This window comes from Hippopotamus amphibius, chromosome 8, assembly GCF_030028045.1.
Source record: "Hippopotamus amphibius kiboko isolate mHipAmp2 chromosome 8, mHipAmp2.hap2, whole genome shotgun sequence".
In the NCBI taxonomy this organism is placed as follows: domain Eukaryota; kingdom Metazoa; phylum Chordata; class Mammalia; order Artiodactyla; family Hippopotamidae; genus Hippopotamus; species Hippopotamus amphibius.
The window spans coordinates 97,344,515-97,367,022 of NC_080193.1; the positions used below are offsets into that span (position 1 = coordinate 97,344,515).

Below are 22,508 nucleotides of genomic sequence, written 5' to 3' on the forward strand. Positions count from 1 at the left end.
TGGCCTCCACAAGGGGGCACAGTTTTAAAAACAAACTAACAAAATTGATTTACAAACAATATGAAACATGGGGAGGAAACTATAAAGAAAATTCTTATAGTGAAAGTTAGGATGGAAATGAAATATGCTTAGGAAGACAAACAATAAGGTTATTTAATAATTTTAAATGTGTTTTTCTTCAGGATGCAGTCCTGCCCAAATACAAGTTTTCATTTCTACCCTGTTTTTCTGTAACAATGTTTTGTGTGATTCTATAACAATTTAGTATACTAAAAAAGGAGTTAAGATAATTAAACTGTTTTATTAAATTATGCATGTATTTTAAGCAAAATTAAACATCACTTGTGTTACTCATTTCCAACACCATGATTCAACAGATGAATCTAAAGAAAAATACCTCCAATCAAGAACCCCCCCAAAAAATTTGAATTCCAGTCCAGGATAAATGAGAGTGCTAGGACATACCACCACTGGCTGACCAAAGCAGAACTGCAGTAAGGAGATGAAATTACTTCCTGCAGAAAAGTCTTTAAGTTGCCACGGCAAAGGCTTGGTTCTTACACTGTAAAGGAAATCTCCCTTAATCAGTCAGCTATTAGAATGGAAATGATCAGATCAATAAAGGGAGTCAAGTCTGACCAGAAAAGTTTTCATTTCCTGAAAAATCCTCACCAGCAAGGGCCTACTGAGCACACACCTAAATTACAGGATGCAATAAAAAGGCTGATGAGACACAGCCCTGCCATCAAACTCAGTCCACTGGAGACAACAGACACATGTAATTAGAAAGTTGCATGGCAGATGCAGAGATAACACTGCTACTACCACTAATAATAATAACTTAACATTCACTGATCCATTTCTATACACCTAAGCATTCTAGGTATTTATTCAGGGCCTGGATATATGACTGTGTCCAGAATTTATTTTCCCAACTGCAATGGTTAATTTTATGTGTCAACTTAGCAAGACTGATAATTTGGTCCAACAATAGTCTAGTTGTTGCTGTGAAGTTTTTTTTTTTTTAAGATATGATTAACATTTACAATCTGTTGACTTTAACCAGATTACCCTCCATAATGTGGATGGATCTCATCCAATCATTTGAAGACCATATGATCAAAGATTGAGGATTCTAGAAGAAAAAAAAAAAAGTCTGTCTCACGTCTTTAAGATAGAAATACTGCCTGAGTTTCCAGCCCCCTGGTCTATCCTGAGAATTTCAGACTTGCCAGCTCCCTTAATTACTTGAGCCAATTCCTTAAAACAAACCTTTCTCTCTACACAAATGTGTGTGTGCTTTGGGGGCGGGGTGGAATGTAAATACTCTATTTGTTCTGTTTCTCTGGAGAACCCTAATACAGATTTTGGTACCAAGAGTAGTTCTGGAGCAACAAAATCTTAAGGCTGAGTTTTCTGAATTGGTTTTGGGGTTTCCAGAACTGATTCTCTAATTAGATTTAAAGGCAATAAGGACTCTATTCCCAGTAGTAAAGAGAATGCTGATAGTCCATGGCATGATGAGGCAACAGTCATGTAAAACATCACCTACGGGTACTCCTCATCAAATACTTACAGAGGCAAAGACCTGAATGACCATGTACTGCATATCTTAGAATATTTCTGTCAAACTAATGAGTCTGAGATTAGCTGCTCCTCATTGCACTGGACAAAGAGGGAAAAGAATGACGTCAGGAATTCAGATTCCCAGCTCAAGAACAGTATGATGTACCTGAAAGCTTCTGTCTTCCCCAAAAGAAACCATTTACAGCTGCAGAGCTAAGATTGCTGAAAATCAAACCAAGAGTCTCATCCTACAAGTGACTGAACCACAACACACACTGAATCACTTAACCTTACAGTGGGTCTGCTATTAAAGTGAGGACATCAATTAGAAAGGAATGAGATCCTGAAAACTGGAAGGGGATATCTGGGAAGATTCTGATGAAGCTGGGAACACTGAACCCCCAATTTCTGCTTAGCCTTCTCTGTGTGAGTAGAAATAGCCTTTCACCCTGTCTGAGATTAACCCTGCTCTGGCTGAGAAATTCACAACGGTCTCCCATGAGTCAGCTGCCTTGCAAGACCCTGCTTATTCTCCTCAGGACGCGCTCCCACTACCCTCTTCGCTTCTAGGCTTATGAGAAGGCTCGAGTCCCTTGAAAGGTGAGTTATAAAGTGTGATCCATGAAGAAGCACACTACACTCCAAAAGAACTACATGATTTTTCCAATTTAGACAAACAGAAACCCAGGGAATATGTGTGGGAATGGCTACCAATGGTATAGATTAATAGAGGAAAGAATATAAAGTTGGATCAAACTGAATCTATTGATATAGGCCCACTAAGCAGAGATTCTGGATTTAATGTTACACACCAAGGTGTTCAAAGGGACTCTAACAGTCTGGTTAATTGGCTGGTTGGCTGAAACATGGACCAAAAGTGGCCTATACTAAATGAAGCTGAAATGTCAGAATTACCCTGGAATCCTATAAAGGAAGGGAACCAAAGGCTTAAGGAAACTGTTAAGAGGAGATTTACCAAGTAAGATCTGCTCACTTTCCCCAGGAGGATCTAGGGGACAAACCTTTCACCACGACTATGAGAAAAAAATTTCCAAGGGGAGCCCCAGCATCCCTATAAAGCTTTGCAGTCACCCTCCTCTGTAGGTCAGAAATTACAGTGGGAACTGCTAGGGCTGAACTGGGAAACCTAAATGCACTGGGGACCACTGCATCCCAGGCTGGCAGGGGCAGAGTGGTGGCATTTAACAGCCAAAGACAAGGTGCGCATGTTACCAGAGCAGACATCAGAGTCAAAGCTGTAACCAGAATAGTGTAACATATACAGAGATCTATGACACGTGTTCCTACAAGTAAGTGGGCAGTCTTCTAAATTCTTACTGGATTTGTATAAGAAAAAGAGTTCTAGATCAAGTGAATAAAAGTCTAACTTGAATCAAAAAGAGTCACGACCCCTCAACCAATTCTCAGACTTAAGCTATTTACAGACCCAGAATTCCTTGAATGTAGGGAGGCTGGGTCACCTTGAGGAAGGACCCCACTACACTGCCAAGAAGTGTATACTGTTAATCTTCCCATGAGGCTTCCCCAAAGGACCTTTTACCAGAGTGACTGTGCACTGAGAAAAAGGTAATAGTCAAACTTTTAAGGGATTACTGGACTTTGGCTCTGAACTAACACTAATTCCAAGAGGACCAAAATGTTACTATGATTTCAAGTCAGAGCAGGGGCTTACAGAGGTTAGGGGATCAAGAGAGTTTCAGCTCAGGCCCATCTTACAGGAGGTTCAGTCGGTCCCCAAACCCATGTGTGGTTATCACTCAGTTCTAGAATATATAACTGGAATAGACATACTCAGCAAATGGCAAAATCCCGACATTTGTTCCATGACCTGTGGAATGAGGGCTATTTTAGTAGTTCCAGCCTCCAGAACTTTGAGACAACAAATTTCTGTTTGTTCTAAGCCACTCAGTTTGTGGTATTTTGTCAAGAAAGCCCTAGGGAACCAATACACCAACAATATTAACAAGACAGGATTTTATTCTAAGGGTAATGGGAGCTCTGAAAGGGTTTTAGGCAGGGGAATACCTTGACGTGATCAAATTAGCATTTAACAGGATACTGACTAGAATCTGAAAAATGAATTTGAAGTAGGGTAAAACTAAAAGTAAATAAATCTTGTAAAGGCTGTAGCCGTAATCCGGATAGAAGATAATTGGGGTATGCACTCTGAAGCAGTTTAGGTTAAAAAAAAAATAAAAATAATAAAAAAATTTTTTGAAGTGAATAGGCCAAATGGAATATCTGCATGATAATAAAAACAACATGAGAGAGATACTAAGAGTGTTCTTTTTGGTAACTTCTGCCTATCCTCCACTCCCTAATCACCACACACACCATTGCTTAGTTTTTTCTGCTTCAACAAATAATTTTAAATTTCTTTATTGCTAAAATTTAGGGAAGAATATGAGTAAATACAATTTGCTAAAGCACAGTGTCATAAAAATTCAAGGAATATGTGTATTTTGCACAATAAAAACTCTCACAGTAATATATATCGGATCTCGCTACCCATCTTGCCTAACAAACATTAATGCCCCCACGGTTTTTTGCTAGCATCTGTGATACACTGTCATTTAGTCCAGCTGTTTATGAACACCCCCATCTACTTTATTATTTGACTATAAGGTCTTTAAAAGCAAAGCTGTGTCTCCCTTATGTTCGTCCCCCTCATGTCTCACATATAAATTCCAAAACAATAAAAAATGACTTAACATGGGTCCTGTATTATAACGATCTTATTGTTATGACCTTTAAAAATTGTAAAACTGTCAATAAAGCTCATTTACCTGTATAACCCATAAATTTTCCAGGGATTTCTTGATTGCAGCAACGACTGCAAAAAATTTGCCCACACAGTCGACAGTGGTGTCTGCGCCTAAAAGTGGTAAATTTCTCATTACAGTCATAGCACTCTTTACATTGGCTATCTGGCATCCAGTACTGCTTCAGGTCACTATCCTGTAACAATAAAAACATGTGAAGGTTTCTTGAAAATACTAATTATTAAAATGCAATGGCAAATGCAGTGCTAACCAAAATCCTAGAAAATTTCTTTTGCAGAAATTAACAAGCTATTTCTAAACTTCATATGAGAATGCCAAAGGTCAACAAGACCAAGACAATCTTGAAGAAGAATAAGCTGAAGGACTTACAGTGTCAGCCATTAAGACTTATTCTAAAACTGCAATAATTTTAGACAGAGTATAGTGTAAGGAAAAAAATGGAGCCGTGGAAGAAAAGGAGCGCCGTGGCACACCCTTACACATATATATGGACTTATGACAAGATCTGTATTGCAGTCAGGGAAGGGTGGTCTTTAAAAAAAATAGTGCTGGGTCCAACTGGACATCCACAGGAAAAAAAATGAATCTTGATCTGTATACGTCACACAAATAATAAATCTTCTTGAAGAAACCATGGGAGAATACTTACTACCCCTGGGCTAGAAAAACACTTCTTAAATAGAATACAAGAAGCACAACCCATAAAAGGAAAAAAAATTGATAAATTAAAATTAGGAACTTATGAGTAAAAATACGGTGTCCACAGTTGGAGTTAGTATTAACTGAACTTTCTTTCAAGTGGCATTGTATCATTTTCAGTGAGTACTGCATGATCCCCATATAAGTACTTAATAAGTGATCTCCTAAAGCCTCTAGACAGTACCTGGCTCTTCCCCTCCATGATTTCTTTGAGGCGTTTTAATACTGTGCTGAGGCTTCGGAGCTGAACAGCTGTACGAGGGTCATGACCTCCAAAGGTAGGTTCTGCCTTCCTTCTGGTGTCTGAGTCAGATTTACAAAAAAAAAAAAAACAACTACCTTAATAGTCTCTAATATCAATGCAAAGTGCCTCTTATTCTTAGCACATACTTACGTTCTCCCAGCCAGATACAGACTGAGAATTAAAATTAGTCTTTGTAAAGGTAAGAGGCTGTTGAAAGTGTTTCTTATTACCATGTAAAACACTGCTTCACAAGCAAATGAGGGCTACTGAGACGAGCACTGTCTGAGATCACTGATGATTGTGAGGCCTAGATGGGAGCATCACTTAACATGGCCCAAAATTCATTAATGATTTCTTGGGCCCTTTGGTGCCAAGCCATACTAAATTCCTGCTAGAAATTTAGCAGAATGAAAAGCAATCCCAGTGAGTTATCCTACCCCAGTGTCTACAGTCAAACAGGTCACCAACAGGGTTGAACAGTTCAGTTTGGTCTGCAGACCACAAACCCAAAGGCTCGTGAAGTAGATCATCAGAAAGGAATTTAATAGCCAACCCCAAAGTCTGACAGACTTCAGAATGGTAATTTATCCACAGATTTCCCTTCACCAATGTCCAAGCAGACTTCTCGTCACCAAAGAATTGCTAGAACTCCAACCCAACCCTTCCCTGCCACCTCCCCACCCCTACAGCTCCGAATGAGAAACGATCAGTTGCTCCTGAAACAGCAATACTGAAGCTGGTCCTGTTGATAGTAAAACATGCCCACATTCCAGCTTTGTGGCCAGAATGGGGTGTGCCCACCAAAGCTGTCATGTATTATTTCTTTATTTTAGAGCAAGACTGCAACTGAAGTCTACCTATTCCTGGCTCCAGCAGTTATTAAACCTAAGGATGAAGTAGAAGGGGCTTGACAAAAAGGACGAACATCCTTATTAGCTTAAACTCATTACCCTAATAACCTATGGTAAAGCAAGATGGAAAATAGCCCTCTCTAAAACCTTCCAAACTCACTTATTTGCTAGATTTGCTTTAGGTGTTCTTTCTTTTGCTTGAGCAGGAAAGAAAAGATTACCACAAAATGAGAAGTTGGTATCTAAATCTAAATTGACAAAGAACTTTCCAAGATATGAATTGTGGAATTACCTAACTGCACCTCTGCAGGTTTCCCAGGACAGAAGGCCTCCGCCTGGGTTATATCAGCTGTTTGGAAGGAAGAATCAGAAGGTAGGAAGGGGAAGAGGGAGAAATGAGCTCTTTACTCCAAATGGATGGAAAGAAGAGACCATCCTCTTAACCTTAAGAGACCAGCTCTGCTCCAGTCCTTAGGGAGAAACTCTTCCTCTGCTTGGTTTTTCCTCCTCCTCTGACCCATCAAAAGAAGGTTCAGAGCCAAGTCTCAACCTGTGCCTGCCTACTTTTCACTCGAAGACCCCATACAGAAGACTGGCCAGACAAGATAGGATTTGACGTTCACGGACACCTGATTTCCAATGTTACAGCCCTCCCCTCTCTTATGCCACTTCTCATTGCCTTTCTCCTAACACCTTGAGTTGGGCAAACTGCTGCACTGATCTGTTAGATTCAATAATCTAACAGAAATAAAACATAAAACAACTCACTTTATCTAGTCTCTCAATTCAGGCAATGATCCCAGTCTGTACTCAACAAAAGAGCATGAAAGATGAAGGAGATGACCACACAGCAGACCAGGATGGAGAACAAACAGGCGAGAGGAGCTCAGCTTACCCAGCCACACTGACAGTTTGCACCCCCACAAGGACAGAAGGCCAAGAGCAAGTGGCAGCCCACTAACAGAACTGAGAGACTTCTGCAGCCAGAGGCATGCACATCACATTACACTGGCCACCCCAAGAACAGATGCAGCAGTCAGTCACAAAGTGGAAACTAACCTGTATTCTCCTGGGGGTGTTGCAAACTGTCCTCTGCTGAAACCCAAGCAAGTAATTAATCAAAAAACAGTCAAAGAGAGCTCTGCCTCGCCTAAATTAAAGTCTAATGAAATGTTTAAGAACTCTTGCTTAGGTATCAACAAATCATTTCACTATCCAGGTAAGAGTTTCATTAATTCTCAAGAGTTCCTGACTATTCCAAATAGCAAAAAAGTTAAGTCAATAAACAACCTGGGAAACACAATAACTGTGGGAAAAGTCTAGTACACAGAGAGGAATGAAATGAGAACAGCATCATACCTAGCACTGAAGATCGCCGCTGGAGCTCTTCATTAAGCTGTTTTTTATAAGGTGTAGGTGATCTCACAGATTGCGTCCTTGAAGGGAGCTGAGGGCTGGTCCAACTTCCACTCAGAGACTGATGCTCTCCCTGGCCCCCTTCTCCTCTCTCTGTAGCAAAGGAAAGCTTGGAATTACTGAAAACTCGAAGACTCAGAGTTCAGCAAAGAGAAGAAAATAGACGAGATTTTTCAGGAAAGAATGTGTACTTGTATTACATGCTTAAGTAAAAATTAGGAGTTTTTTTGTTGTTTGTTTTTTTAAAAGAGAGAAATTCAAAGAAGGTGGCAAAATTACAGGCGAATAATTGCATCCTTGGTATATGTGACCTGCAGTTTGTTTTACTTTTCATTAGAAATTTCTTGAGCGTATTCAAGGAAATAGAATGCAAGCTTCACCTGAAGGCAGGGATTTTTTGTTGTTATGTTTTATTTATGGGATAGATCCCCTGTACTATTAAAATAGTGCCCAGTGGATAGAAGGTGCTCCATAAACATTTGCTAAATAAAAAGACTACTGTCACATAATGGCTAAATGTAATGTATCCTAGATAGGCTCCTGGAACAGTAAAAGGACATTAGATAGAAACTGAAGAAATATGAATAAAATACATACTTCAGTTAGTAATAATGTGTCAATAATGGTTCATTAATTGTAATAAATGTACTCTACCAATGTAAGATGTTAATAACAAGGGAAACTGGGCGTAGGGATATAAAAGAACTTCCTGTATCATAGTCCTAACTTTTCCATAAGTCTAAAACTATTCTAAAAAATAATATTGCTGGGGTTAAAAGATTATTGTCTTCAAAATGGACCAACAGAAGGTTTTACAGAGCTTTAAACATGACAGCTAATAAAAGTCAGTTAATACTATTAAAATTTCTACTGAGTTAATTAAACTATTAACCCCCAAATCCCTTACAACTAGAGGGATGACTTTCTAACACATTTCAAATACAGCCAAATATAAAGCAAAACATGTAGGCCATGTTTTTTTTTAAATTCTTCTCATGTGTAAAAAATATTTTAAAAGCGCTCATTTTAAAAATATATTTTCATTTGTTATTAAATGTATACCTTAACAGGTCAAGCCTGCTGACAGCTTTCAATTTTTGAAAAAGATGAACCCTTCCTCCGACGCGCTGGTCCTTTAGTTTTATTGCTTTCATTAAAATCTTTTGGCTATTAACCCCTAAAACAGCAAAGCCTATTCTATGAACTTAAAAAAACTCAGCTATATAAAGGGGAAAAAAAAAAAAAAAGAATGCTAACATCTCTTTAAAAAGAGACCCCCTTTTAACATTTAGTTTTCAATTCCTATCTTCAGCTGCCAATAATTAATAAGATTAAAGTGAAAATTCTAGCTTTCTCTTCTTAGGCAGTTAACCCCAGTGACCTATGATTAAAGCTACCTCCTTGTTAATATTTCATTTTCTTGCAAAGACACAGCATGAAAGCTGAACAAGAGAATTTCAGAGAAGCAAGATGGTAGGGTCGCTGATCTTTAACAGTAAGTCTTACCTTTGTTAAATCGAAAGAGATTTACAAAAGAACTATACGCTGATTTAAAAGGAGGTTCGTCCTGATCAGGAGTCAAAGGTTTAAAGTGTGTGAGATGAGAAGGACTAGCAGGAGATCGAGGCAAATCATTAGCAGAGTCCAATGTTGGGGAAGTCTTATCATCTGTGGCCATTTCATGAGTCTAATAAACAAAGGAAATAAACAAAAGATGTAAGTCCCTCATGAAACTCAAAGGTTGATTCCAAACAGTATCCAAATATCTAGAAATCTGACTTCAAAAATTCAGACCTATGAAAACTAAAGAGTAAATAAATCTAGTGCAGCATACACTCCAAGTTAAGACTTGAAAACACTGCAGTCTAGATCGCAAGGAAGAGGCTCAATTATCTAAAACTAGCAACATATAGTAAATCTCATTTTCAAAATTACTATTCAAATACAGAAAAATACCAAAATTATTATAAACCTGGACGTAAGGTATAAATGTGAGCAGGCAAAAAGGTAAAAAAGAGGATTTTCACAGTATTTATATATTTTTTATTTTAAGTTTTTGGAAAAAGAAACAGCTTCTTAAAATTACAGGGAAAAACTGGTTTTACACAGCATATAAATTCCTCAGTTTTATTTTACTTATTTCAATGTTTTCTTTTTAAAAATATAAAAAATAAACATTTCCAAGAACAGGAAACGAAATTGTCATCCCTTAATGACATTTCTGTATAACCTCAAAAGTTCCTCAAACTATGCCTCATCACCTATGAGAACCACCCAAATCAACAAGCTGATCCCCATCATTTGTTCTCCTAGGCACAGGAGCCTGGTTTTCCTCCTTTTAAGCCTAAACTCATATAGGCATTAAAATGAAGATCTTGGCCTTCCTAGGTGGCGCAGTGGTTAAGAATCCACCTGCCAATGCAGAGGTCACGGGTTCGATCCCAGCTCCAGGAAGAAACCACATGCCGCGGAGCAACTAAGCTCGTGTGCCAAAAAAAAAAAATGAAGATCTTAAAGGGCTTTTTTGTAAGTAAGCAAAAAATCACAATTCAACCAAAGCAGTAAAGCTAACCATATCACCAAATGGAGGTTTCAGAAAACCATGGATGTCAGTTTTCTGCCATACCGATTGATACTTCAAATAAAAGAGAAAACTATGGGGTTTCCTAGGTGGTGCAGTGGTTAAGAATCCGCCTGCCAATGCAGGGGACACAGGTTCGATCCCTGCTCCAGGAAGATCCCACATGCCACGGAGCAACTAAGCCCGTGTGCCAAAAAAAAAAAAAGAGAAGACTATGAACCATGCGTAACTCATTAAAACGCTATAGCTTGTAATCTAACTTATATTTACGAGGACACTACACTCTTATAAAATGCTTTTCACTTTCAAAACCCTATCTACCATCTCATTTCATTTTATAAAAGCCTGGAAGACACAAAGCTGGCCTTATTACTACATTTTCCTCTGAGGCAACCAATGTACACTGAACCTAAAACAACTTTCTCAAGGGTCACACAGCTAGTCAATGGTAGAGCGTAACTAGATGCCAACTTTTACCCCAGAATCACTCTTCCTTTTTTTTTTCCCTGAGAGCACCATTTTATTTATTTCTTCTTTTAATTAAAGAGATATTTTGAGTCTGCATTGGTTTTGGAGGCAGACACTCTCAGTTTCAAATTCTGACTCTGAAATTTCTTAGCTGAGTGAACTTGGGTAACAGCCCTGTGAGATATGTATTCCCATCTTCATTTTACATAGTGGAAACTGAGGCTTAGTGTGATTAAGTGGGACAGTATATGTGAAGCACTTTTAGCAGAGTGCTTGCCCATAAAAGGCAGAGAATTGGTCTTCGGAGCAAAATTATTTTGTAGCTCTTCACAAACTTCCAATTCTGGTCTATCTGAATTCTAACTACTTAGGATGTTGCCTGATTAATAATTTTATTGATTCTTAATTAAAGCAATAATAAAACCACTGACAGAGAATTTTGGCAATGAATGTTTATTGGAATGGAGGGAAGGCGGAAGAAAAAGAGGAAGGAGAAGAGGAAGGGGCTGGGGAAGAAGAGGGGGAGGAGAAGGGGGAGAAGAGGAGGAAGGAAACAGGGAAAGGACGCTTCCTTCTTAAGTGTCGTGACAACCCATATTCCAGCACACAGGGTTGGGAAATCAGCTGGTGATTGATCAAGTGTAAATTCAAAAATGTAAAAAGAGGAAAAAAAAAAAGAGGGTCCTGGAGAGAGAAAAATAGCATGATAGCAATAACAACCTGAAGGCCTTGGAGAACATCCTACATTCTACTTTGACACAACTAACATGAGAAGCAGAGTTAGCAACCTTCCTGAAGAGTCTTAGCATCACACCTAAGGGTCACCCACATACAAACTTTCATTAGGTTTTGGAGATGTGAGGATAAAAATTACCATGAAAACACTCACCAGTGAAGTTTCTAAAACAATACAATCACACAGAGCTAATCTGAATAACTACATAATGATACCAGGACCCTGAAAAAACTACCTTACAATTCTTATTCTCTGGTAGCTTTATAACTGTCGGTGATATAAAGTAGGATTCTTTCCTATCTGAGAGGTAATGAGAAGTATTCACTTATTCATTCAAAGACCTCTCATATATCACCAGCACTTTGCCTCTTCTCATTTGAAGGCGACTAGTATATGCAGACTAGTATAAGCGCTATCAAAAGGCTTGTCAGGAATTGAAATTTAGAAAATAAGCCTGCTCTACCAACCAAATCAAAACTTTAGCAAACGGAAAAATCCAAGTATCAGTTCAGTCATTTCTAAGTACAGTGTGTTTTTAAAAATACTCAAAATATGTCTAACAGTGCAGGACAGCTGAATACTATGAATGTTGGTTTCCATCTACAAAGATGTTTTTGTTCAGTATTTGATCGACGTACGAAGAGATGGAGGTTTTCTAAAGGAAAACCACGTGATCCATATTATTCTCCCCAGAAAGAAGAAAAAGAGAGGACATGGAAGAGCAGTCTTGCTCTGCAAAAGAAACTTCACCTGCCTTTCTTTGTCACAAACTCGAATCCAACCAAAAGAAACTAAGAACATTTCTTGTAAGACTCCTGACAGTGGGAGTTTGGGAGTGCTAGAAAACAAGATTCAAAAAAATTAGAAATAAAATTCAAATAAATCAGAAATAAGACACTACAATAAACCAAGAGACTAACTCCACTGTCACTGAATCAGTAAGGGATAACTTAATACACTCCCCAGATCAGATAAACAGAAATAACTTGACTTATATAGAATTCCAGGATGTCTCATATTTCTTGAATGTCTTAATAGTAACTTCTATATAGAAAAAAAGATCCCTAATTCCTAAAAATATTCCATTCTCATCCTTTTGTTGGGAACGTCCTAAACAACGGGAAAATACTAACTGGGAAATCAAGTCATCTCCTCAAGAGACTCTGAAACATAGATGCAAATGGAATAGCCTCAAAGAGCAGAGGCGAGCATTTAAGGAGGTACATACATATTTGAAACTCCACTATCGGTATCGTTTCTGCAGATTTGGAATTTTCTTGTTCAGTCTACGCATGCACTTCTGAAACACAGGCTCAGAGCTCACCCATCAGAGAGAGAAGGAACTGGACTATGCACCTCCGAATAAGTTCAAATACAAGGGACAAGGCAGAAGCAAGGGAACTTCAGATGCTTCCAAGGAAACCTCAAGAACAGCCCCACCCGGCTCCTCTCCCCACTCGCCAGACAAGGGGCAGCGGAGGAATCAGAGGAGTCGCCTGAATGCGGGCACGGGTCCTCTGCCCTTCCTTGCCCAGCCTCGGCCGCAGCCTGGCCTGAACTGCGGGTACGAAGCCCCAGCTCTCGCCTGCACTTCAGACTTCCCCCTCAGCTGCGGCCCCAGAGCTTCCTAAACCCGCCTTCTTCCCCACTCTCAGGCCCAGGCGGCCGCGCGCCAGGCCCCTCCCTTACCTGCGCCTCCCGCCCCGGCCCCGCCGGCCACCCTCCTCCCCAGCCTCCGCTTCACCGGGTCCAGGCGCAGGAAGGGGGCTTGGAAACGCAGCGCCGCGATGCTCAGGCCGCCGGCGGTTGCGGCAGGAAGCAAAGCTGCTTACATGGTTGCTGCGGCTTCTCTCTTCCCCAAGGCTCCGCCCCCTGAGCCCCTCCCCTCCAATCCGCAACTCTCCCGGGCGCCGGCTCCGCCCTCCCTGCCCCGCCCGCACGACGTTCGGATCAGACGCTCAGGCAGAAGGAGTCCAGCCCAGATAGAGTCGTGCTCCACACCTTGACCGAGATGAGGCCGCCTCAGCCTTGCTAGAGGAAGCCACGGCGACTGCGCGCGTGAGCATCACGCGTGCCGGGTCACCGGATGGGTGCTGGCGGGACAGCGGTTACCGTATGTGTTAGATGATATGGGCACTCATAATATGTTACCGCGCTCAGCGTTCTTACGGACTGACATTCACTTGCGTAACATTTGCTCCTAGAGCGAAGACTGTTATCAGACTTGGGTGACTCTGACAATAACTAGCCATGTGACCGTAAACAAATTACCAATTTCTTTAAGCTCCAGACCTCTTATCTGTAAAGTGGGGCAAGTGATGGTACCCTTCACAGATAGGTTTTTGAAGATTAAGTAAAACATCGTCCGTAAAGCATTTGGCACAATGGCTAATCAAGAATAAGTGATGTTAGCTCCATAGCTAATTTTTTCATTCAAGTTTTGTGTTGCAAAGACTGGGGCAGATAAAGTTGCCAAGCCCCCGTCCTGCTCAGCCTGGCCACCAGTATCCGTCATTTTGTCCAGCTAGGAGTGCTGTGCTGTTAGCTGAAGAGAGCATACCAAAACTTGCTGACAGGATTGTGGGACTTGGCAGGGGCAGTCAGAAAGGAAATCAAACCCAAAGTGAGTTGCTATTTTAATTAAATTCTGCAGGTGCATTTCCCCCCAAGTGTTTTGGCAAATTCCCACCCAGTTTTCCTTGAGTTGGGTCTTCTCAGCCACTGGAGAGTAGTATTGAAGCCTGAAGGCTGAGAGCAGTACAAATCCCAGTCACCATCCTCAGCTGAGCCCCTCATCAAGCATCCTGTGATCTCAGGGAGGCAGCTGTGAGCAGTGGTGTGAAGCGGGATCTTAACACCCTGCCCAGGAATTGAACTTGGGTAGTCTGGATGAAAACCAGGAATCCTAGCCACCAGACCAGCAAGGGCGAGGAGGCTAGATGCTATTTTCCCCTGGCTCTTGCCCCCACTGAAAAATGCATTTCTCACAGAGGCTAAAACTGTAAAAGCGGGTACAAAGTTTATTAGAGATAGAGCATAACAACAAGTGGGAGAGCACACAGAGAAACAGTTTGTTTAGCTAAGACAGAAGCAAGGCAGAGATGCACACTGGAGGGAAAGGGTGTGGGCGTCCCCCCTAATGAGGAGGAGCAAAGTAGAGGTGGTTAAGTCATTTGTATAGGGCGGTTCTTCCGGGTCTTTGTTCACCTTTGGCCAATTATCTGGTTTCTTTTTCCACACCTGACCTGCCCTAGGACCCTCCCCATCATGGGTGTGCAACTTTTTTCCAAGATGGATTTCAGCCCAGAGGCCCATGGGAAAGGCTTAGCATGACATATTATGGGGTGGTGCCCCCTCCTTTTTGACCTCCAAGGAGCTTTCTGTGCGTGTGTAATGTCTCCCTTGTCCCAAGGATGGGGAGTGTATGACCTCTTGATCTCTTCACAGGGTTTAGTCCCTCCCTGTCCCTGCCATAAAAATGTCTAATGTTTGGTTATTTACCCTATTCCTGTTGCTGTTTCTTATATCGAAGTGCAGATATCAAAATATAGACAGGAGTCCGGTCATAAATATGTAGTCCTTGGAGCCTGTTTGTTTCTTGCCTCAGGAGATGTAAATAGGAGGCCAGTTGTAAATGCCTAGCCTGGAGCCGGTCTACCTCCTACCTCACTGGGAGTCAGCAGTCAACTTCCTCTTCCACTCCTCACTACTGCCATTTCACACCACCACCTCTTTGATTATCATCCTCAGCAGAAGGATCTTTACCTGAGTGAAATAGCCAGTTATAGGGTATGATCCCTAGCTACCTAACCACCCCCACCACATTTACCCACATTCATATCCACTCTGGCCTGACTCCTGCCCTCAACTCTGGGAGAAAATAGCCTCTTCTCCCACTCAATCCCCCCAGCTCTCAGTCCACGCTCTTCTCTTTCCCGCTGGGAGTGTCACCAAGTCCAAGCTCATCCTGCGCCCAGCATGACAGGCCAATAAATCAAGAGACAAGTTGTTAGGGCAAAGCCAGCAAACTGAGAAGATAGTGGACTCTTTCCCCAAAGAACCAGTCTTGCCTGAGTTAGAATGCAGGCTTCTTTGTACTAAAAGGGGAGGGAGTAAAGTCAAACATCTGGTTCCAGTCAGCCTCCAGAGAGGGGTGTGTTAATTTCTTCCTCCCTACAGTCACAGGTGGGCCTGGTCAGGATGTTTCCTGTGAGCTAACCAAAGGTATTTTAGCTTAATGCTCATTACCTGGGAGGCAGGGTCCCCAGAGATGGGCTGTTATGCATAATTTAAGCTTATAGGCAATATCTCTTTAGTGATTAACTTGTAATAGAGTACAAAGTTTCTTCCCTATTACAGGAGTTTGCACCATATCTTCAACCTTTTTCCAATAACTCTTCTTCCTCAGCCCATAAATGTGCTCAACTCTATGCCTTCCAGAAACAAAAACAAAAAAAGGCAAGCAAAAAAAATTCCCCCCTTGTTATTAGCCTGGTGATGTTGTTACCAACCAGAGTTCTTGGACTCCTTAATCAATACAAAATTGACCAGAGGCAAGACAAGAAATTCAAGCAAGGCTTTATTGGGGCCCCTGCTGCACCAGGGGGGAGCAAAAACAAACAACAGGTTCCCTTGCTTGCTCGTCGGGGGGGGGCGGGGAGCAAGTTTGTTGCTTTATGGGGTGAAGGTAGGGGTGTGTCCAGGGGGTCAGCCCTGAGGGGGTGGCTTAGGTGTTTTGCCCACTCCTTACAGTGGTGTTGTGTGCAGGGGGCATGCTCAGTACCCTGCTTTTGCTCCTGACCCCCTGCTTTTGCTCCAGGCTCTTCAAAAGTGGCAGTTGAGTTGTTTGGTTTCTTTGTATCTTTTGTCCAGAATTTGCCCTAACTGGGCATGCACGCAATTAATTTTAGTCCCATTCAGTTTCTTTGTATTCTCTTGATAAAGGAGAGGTGTGTACAGGTGCAAGCATTGCAGCACTGCAGCAAAGGGTCCCAGGTCTCGACCTGTCTCAACGTTAATATTTCATAAACCTACAATAAAGTATAAATTAGACCAAGAGATCATAGGAACAGGATAGCCCAGTTAAGACCCTAGTGGATATAGAAACTCCATATATGGTGTTAAAAGATAAACTGAGGCATATTAAAACTTTCAAGAGTTTATTTGAGCAAGAATGGAGTGTTGCCAAATACAAAGTGGTTAGAAGCACTCCACCAATAGGAACTTGGGGAAAGACTTACAAAGAGGCAGAGGCAAAGTAAAAAAAATGATTTGGCTATAGTTTAAGCAGTTGCCTTATTTAGGAAAGCCTAAATGGCTATTTGTAATTGGTTATCCTTTGGTTTCAAATTTCTAACCTTGAGGTATTACAAGCTTAGGTTTTGGTTTGCTTACTTGGGCTACTAGGACATTGGAGCCACTTCTGTCTAAGGGCTGCCTGGTTTAACTTAACAATGGTAAAAAAAAAAAAAAAAACAGCCATTTGACAAATATTTTTGAGTGACTAATTTGATGGAAAATGTGTTAGTTCAGCAGTAGGGACAAAACTGTGAACAGGACACAGTCCACGTCCTCAGGAAGCTTACAGTCTAATATAGGCATTGGCTTACAGTTTAATTTCTATGAAAAAGAGATGGAAAACTGGCTACCATTTGGGGGAAAAAATCCATTTAGATTCTCGAATCATTCCAGAGGGCAAAATTAACTCCATGTGAATTTTATCTGTACAGAGATACTTTGTGTAAACATCCTCCTCAAAACCTTTCATTGGTTGTAAATCAACTATACTTCCAAAAAATATATATTGTAAAAAGAAACACCAAAAAACTTTCATCGGAGCACATGTTTATAATTCTTGCTGAGTCTATTATTGTTACGACGGTACTATGCTTATATTCCTCTATATGTATTAGCTGTATTCACACTGAAAATAGCTTTTCCTATTCTTTCTTTTTTTATATATTGATTGGTAATATTAAATGAATTAAGTAAGGAAGCCATTAGACTGAAGCGACACCAATGCCTTAGTAGCCTGTGTAAGCAAAACAAAACCTAAGCCTGTAATGCCTCAAGGTTAGGAATTTGAAACCTAGGGACAACCAAAGCCACCTAGGCTTTCTCAAATATGCCATTAGCTCAAGCTATAGCCAATGAAATCGTTTCCTTGCTCTGCCTCTGCCTCTTTTCTATAAGTCTTTTCCCCTAGCCCCTTTTGATGGAGTGCTTCTAACCACTTCTCATTTGGTAATGACCAATTCTCGCTCAAATAAACTCTTAAAAAGTTTAATATGCCTCAGTTTATCTTTTAATAGTATCAATATGAACTTGTGAGGATTTTTTTTTAAATGTTATAATTTATTACTGCGATTACTCATTTTGATGCTCAAGCTGCCCCTGATTTACCCTGTGAGAGCCCCTTCCAGCTGGCTTCTGAGTCCATTTAACATGCCCCCATCACTTATTGAGCATTTCCCTACTTCCTGACACAAATGTGCCAGGCTCCTCTTGAACTTTCCTCTCCTCAGGCATAGAATCAGCCAGTAGTCTAGAGAGCCATGGTTCCTTTTCATAGGAAATACAACGATGTTTTTAAAATCAACAAAATTCACTTCTGGCTAGGATGTAATGAAATCAGAACACACTTACACTGCATGTGAAGACATAAATTGGTATAGTCCTCCTAAATAATAATTCGATGAATCTAACAAATACCTTAAAAACGTGTATACTCCTTGATGTAACAATTTTAATTCTAGAATTCTAGCTGAAGGAACTGATTTGAGTGTAAAATATAGGATATCTAAATATCTTTGTCAGAGTTATTTAAAATAGTAATAAATAGGGAATTAAATTGTTGCAGAAATCAGTCCATCGAGAAACCAAGCACCACACTAGGAGGGCTGGAGAACTCAGGTTTATTGAGAAACCAAGCACCACACTAGGAGGGCTGGAGAACTCAGGTTTATTAAGCCAGCGGCCCCAGATGAGCTAACACTCCAAAGTTCTGGGCCCAGAACTCAGGGTGAGTTTTACTTTTATAGTGCACATGTTTACAGAGCAGGGAAGTTTCCAAACAGAAACTTACAAAGACCAGGTGCAAAATGTTACATTTTTTTTTACCAAAACATCTTAAAGTTACATTGGATTGCTAGGTCATCCTGTTTTTTTTTTTGTTTTTCTCAGCACAGCAAGCATATTTCACAAAAGCAGAACAAGCCTGGAGTTACTTTTAGCTGAGTGCCAGTTTCTAATTTTCCTCTTCAAAATAAAGGAAACAAATTTCTAACCAACACAAACAACATGAAAGCAATATAATCAAGTGATGGATAATTATGCAGTCATCAGAAATTGCACTAAGACTTTATAAAGCATACTTCTTCACTTCAAATTGGCCTTCCTGAAAAAGTTTTCTTGTCTCCCTTTCCCCACCTCCTATTCACACTTCAATCTCCTATAGTATGGCTTCTATCAGAATCATTCTGCTAGAATTATTCTTCTTAAAGTGTATTCATGAAGTCCCCCTAATTGCCAGAGTTATTTTCAGGCTTTGTGTTTGTTGACGTCTCTGTAGTACTTCTTCCATTTTGGGAACTTTCTCTTCCTTTGGCTCCCATCAGGCTCTGCTGACCCTTCTACTACCCTGCATAGAGTCCTTCTCGTTCTCTTTTGGGGACTCCTTTTCCTGGACCTGGCTCTTCGAGATGTTAAGTGTTCCACAGAGTTCTTGCTGAGGTAGACTTTTCTTCTGACTCTGTACTTCTAGATGACCTCAGACACTATGGCTTCAACTACGATCAATACATGCTTGTACTCGTTTGCTATAAAATGCCACAGACTGGTGACTTAAACAATAGAAATTTATTTTCTCACAGTTCTGGAGGCTGGAAGTGCAAGACGAGGTGCCAGGAAGTAGGGTTATTTTCTGCTGGCGTCTCCCCTTGGCTTGCAGGTGGCCATCCTCTTGCTGCCTCTTCACACGTTTGTTCCTCTGTGCACACACATCCTGTGTGTACAAATTCACTCTTCTTATAAGGATACTGGTTAGATTTGATTCCAGCTCACCCATATGACCTCACTTAACTTTAATTACCTCTTTAAAATTCCTGTCTCCAAATACAGTCACATTCTGAGGTACTGAGGGTTAGAACTTCAACAGATGAATTGGGGGGGGGACACAGTATCCCCCAAAATGCTGAAGGTTCACAGATTTCTCTCTCCAGCCCAGACACCCCTTGCTTCCTGGACATGTCTATCTTGCTGTCCCACAGGCATCTCAAACTTAGCAAACCTTAAACTTAAGTCATTATCTTGGCTATCAAATCTGTGACTCTATCTAAATCCCTTCCTATCCCCCAAACCCCAAATCCAGAAATCACTTTATTCTCTCTCCCATCATCTTCATGGCTCATGGCCAATGAATTTCAGTGAACTGAACTTCCATGAGGTAGAAGGAACTGTTCATCCTTTTTTATTTTTTTATCATCCAGATGAAAGCACAAATGCCTCAGAATATTTATGAGAATCCCCTGTCATCTGGATGAGTGTCTCATACCCACACACTGAAAGAAATTTCATGGCCCATGTTTCTATTTGTGTTTACAACAATATTTGGGACCTGATAATATTAAAATATTCAGATTTTTTATTGGCCAGATGAACGACAGATAGTGTCAAGGCTTGCAATATTAACCAAACAGAGAAAATTGGTAGTGTTCTTCTTTTTATTTATTGATGTATAGTTGATTTACAATGTTGTGTTAGTTTCTGGTGCACAGAAAAGTGATTCAGTTATACATATATATATTCTTTTTTATATTCTTTTCCATTATGGCTTATCAGAGGATATTGAATATCCTGTGCTATACAGTTGGACCTTGTTGTTTATCCATCCTATATATAATAGTTTCCATCTGTTAACCCCAAACTTTCAATCCATCCCCCCCACCCCCCTTGGCAACAATAAGTCTGTTCTCTATGTCTGTGAGTCTGGAAAACTGGTGTTCTAAAGGAATCCTCACATAGCATTCAGTAGAAAAGCCAAGCTAAAGTCAAAAGAACCAGAATGTAAGCAGTGAGTTTCATACTGAAATTGCAGTAATTTAATTTGACAAACATTGTTTATTACATTTAATTAATGTTGTTAATGGTAATATATTTTTATAGGTTTACGTCTAGTCATTTTGTCAATGTATTTGTTATTTTATAGTTGTATAACAGCTGTAGCGTAAGGAGCATTATATCTGTATCTATGTTAATATTATAATATATATATATATATATAAAGTCACTTGCCAGGATCTACAAAAAACTTTTCAATTGAAAAGCACTTCTTACATTCCTGGCTTAGGAAACACTGTTCTAGATGCCGAGACCCCCTTAAGTGTTTGTTACCTTTCCTCTCACATTGGCTTAGAGCCAAATTTGTAGCCCCCTTTTGGCACTGTTTGGGATTTGATGGAATACCTTTTGTGATTAAACTCACCTTGGTTCTGTATAATTTCCCATATTTATTCTGTCTTTTCCTAATTTTCCTCACCTATATTCAGTGTCTTTTGTCGTGCTATAATGTATGTATCTTGAAGGTTGCCCCAAATCCTTTCTGGAATAGGAATGAATATAAAAATTTTTAGTAGTGGGTAAGAGGTAATAACAACGTGAACCAGACATAATATGGAGTAAATTTACAATCTCAGGTGATTTGGGGTCTCAGATTCGAGATGAAAATACAAGACCATGAACCTCTATAATCAATTTTATAGGAATAAATGGAGGTGACTGATACTTTCAGTTAAACCACCTCAAAAATCAACATGCAAGAGGCTGTGTATGCTTCCCTTCTTCCTTTTCTCTTGGGAATAAAATACCAGTGCCCTCTGGTGTGCAATAATACGCACCTCACATAGTGCCCTTCATAATCTTCAAAGAGTAATAATAATAACCTGACATTAGAGATAATTTTTTTAAATTTATTTTTATAAATTTATTTATTGGCTGTGTTGGGTCTTCGTTTCTGCATTTGGGCTTTCTCTAGTTGCTGCAAGTGGGGGCCACTCTTCATTGTGGTGCTCGGACTCCTCATTGCGGTGGCTTCTCTTGTTGTGGAGCAGAGGCTCTAGGTGCCCAGGCTTCAGTAGTTGTGGCTCTTGGGCTCTAGAGCACAGGCTCAATAGTTGTGGTGCATGGGCTTAGCTGCTCCATGGCACCTGGGATCCTCCAGGAGCAGGGATCAAGCCCACATTCCCTGCATCGGTAGGCAGATTCTCAACCACTGTGCCGCCTAGAAAGTCCATAGAGATAATTTTTAAAAATAAATTTTGGGGCATTGAATACTGTACCAAGCATGCGCTTAGCCTACAAATCACGATCTAAAATATTCCTCCCCTGCCCTCCATGTTTTTAAGAGTAAGGAACGCACAAAAAATAATCCCCTGCAAAGGACAGAATTTTTTTTAATTCACTGTTCTCCAAGGTTTCCAATCTTTATTTGAACTTCACTGGAACCCAGATAATAATCTCATTATCTTTTAGCTTCTAATGCAAATGACAACTATGTTTATTCACAGTACACGGTAGTTGAAATTATGATAGATACAGAAGCTCTAAAGACCTAGTCATCAGCGGTGGCGGAAATTTACTGTAGCACGCCTGCTTGTGCCACTGCTCAATCCTTTGCACTCCAGCTGCGCGGAGAAGCCCCCAAAGCGACATCACACTTATCCAGAGCACTTTTCCTTCCAACCAAGCGCGTTCCAGTCCACCGCACATCCGGGGCGCGCCGTCCCTGGTTTGCCTTTACTGCAAACCTGGAAACTCACTCCGCCGGGCGCTAGGTTGTTACAAAGCCCGGGGCGCCCCTTCGCGGCGTAGTATTCAGAATACCAGCCCCGGCGGGCCCCGCTGCCCAGCCTGCAGGTGGCAATCTCGTCCCCCCGCCATACGAAAGCTGCGGCCGAAGCCAAGCGCGTTGCAGCGCCGTTCCCCGCCGCGAGCGCAAAAGAAGGCGGTGCCGCTGACCCCGGCCCCGCCCGCCTCGGGAGGTCGGCGCGCGGCGATTGGCGGCAGGGCGGGGGCGGAGCTCCGGGAGGTGGACTGAGGGGGCCGGGCCGGGCCGGGGTTGGGACAAAAGCCGGGAAGAGGAGTAGCC

At 41.0% G+C, this 22,508-nt stretch overlaps 1 protein-coding gene across 10 annotated transcripts in view; it reads right to left on the reverse strand.

The window, feature by feature from the left end:
* Positions 1-13,211, reverse strand: part of PIKFYVE (phosphoinositide kinase, FYVE-type zinc finger containing) — a 76,525-nt gene extending 63,314 nt beyond the window's left edge. For 4 of the 10 annotated variants that reach the window (XM_057745045.1, XM_057745047.1, XM_057745040.1 and 1 more), the window contains exons 1-6: positions 13,055-13,210; positions 9,087-9,267; positions 7,524-7,673; positions 7,224-7,259; positions 5,254-5,372; positions 4,374-4,545 (exon numbers count right to left, since the gene is read on the reverse strand). In XM_057745045.1, coding sequence (XP_057601028.1) covers positions 4,374-4,545; positions 5,254-5,372; positions 7,224-7,259; positions 7,524-7,673; positions 9,087-9,258 — 649 coding nt within the window. In that variant the 5' untranslated portion in view covers positions 9,259-9,267; positions 13,055-13,210. Of the gene's footprint in view, positions 1-4,373; positions 4,546-5,253; positions 5,373-7,223; positions 7,260-7,523; positions 7,674-9,086; positions 9,268-13,054 lie in introns of all 10 variants that reach the window. The other 6 variants (XM_057745046.1, XM_057745043.1, XM_057745049.1 and 3 more) reach the window with 4 other exon arrangements.
* Between the last annotated feature and the right edge of the window lie 9,297 nt (positions 13,212-22,508).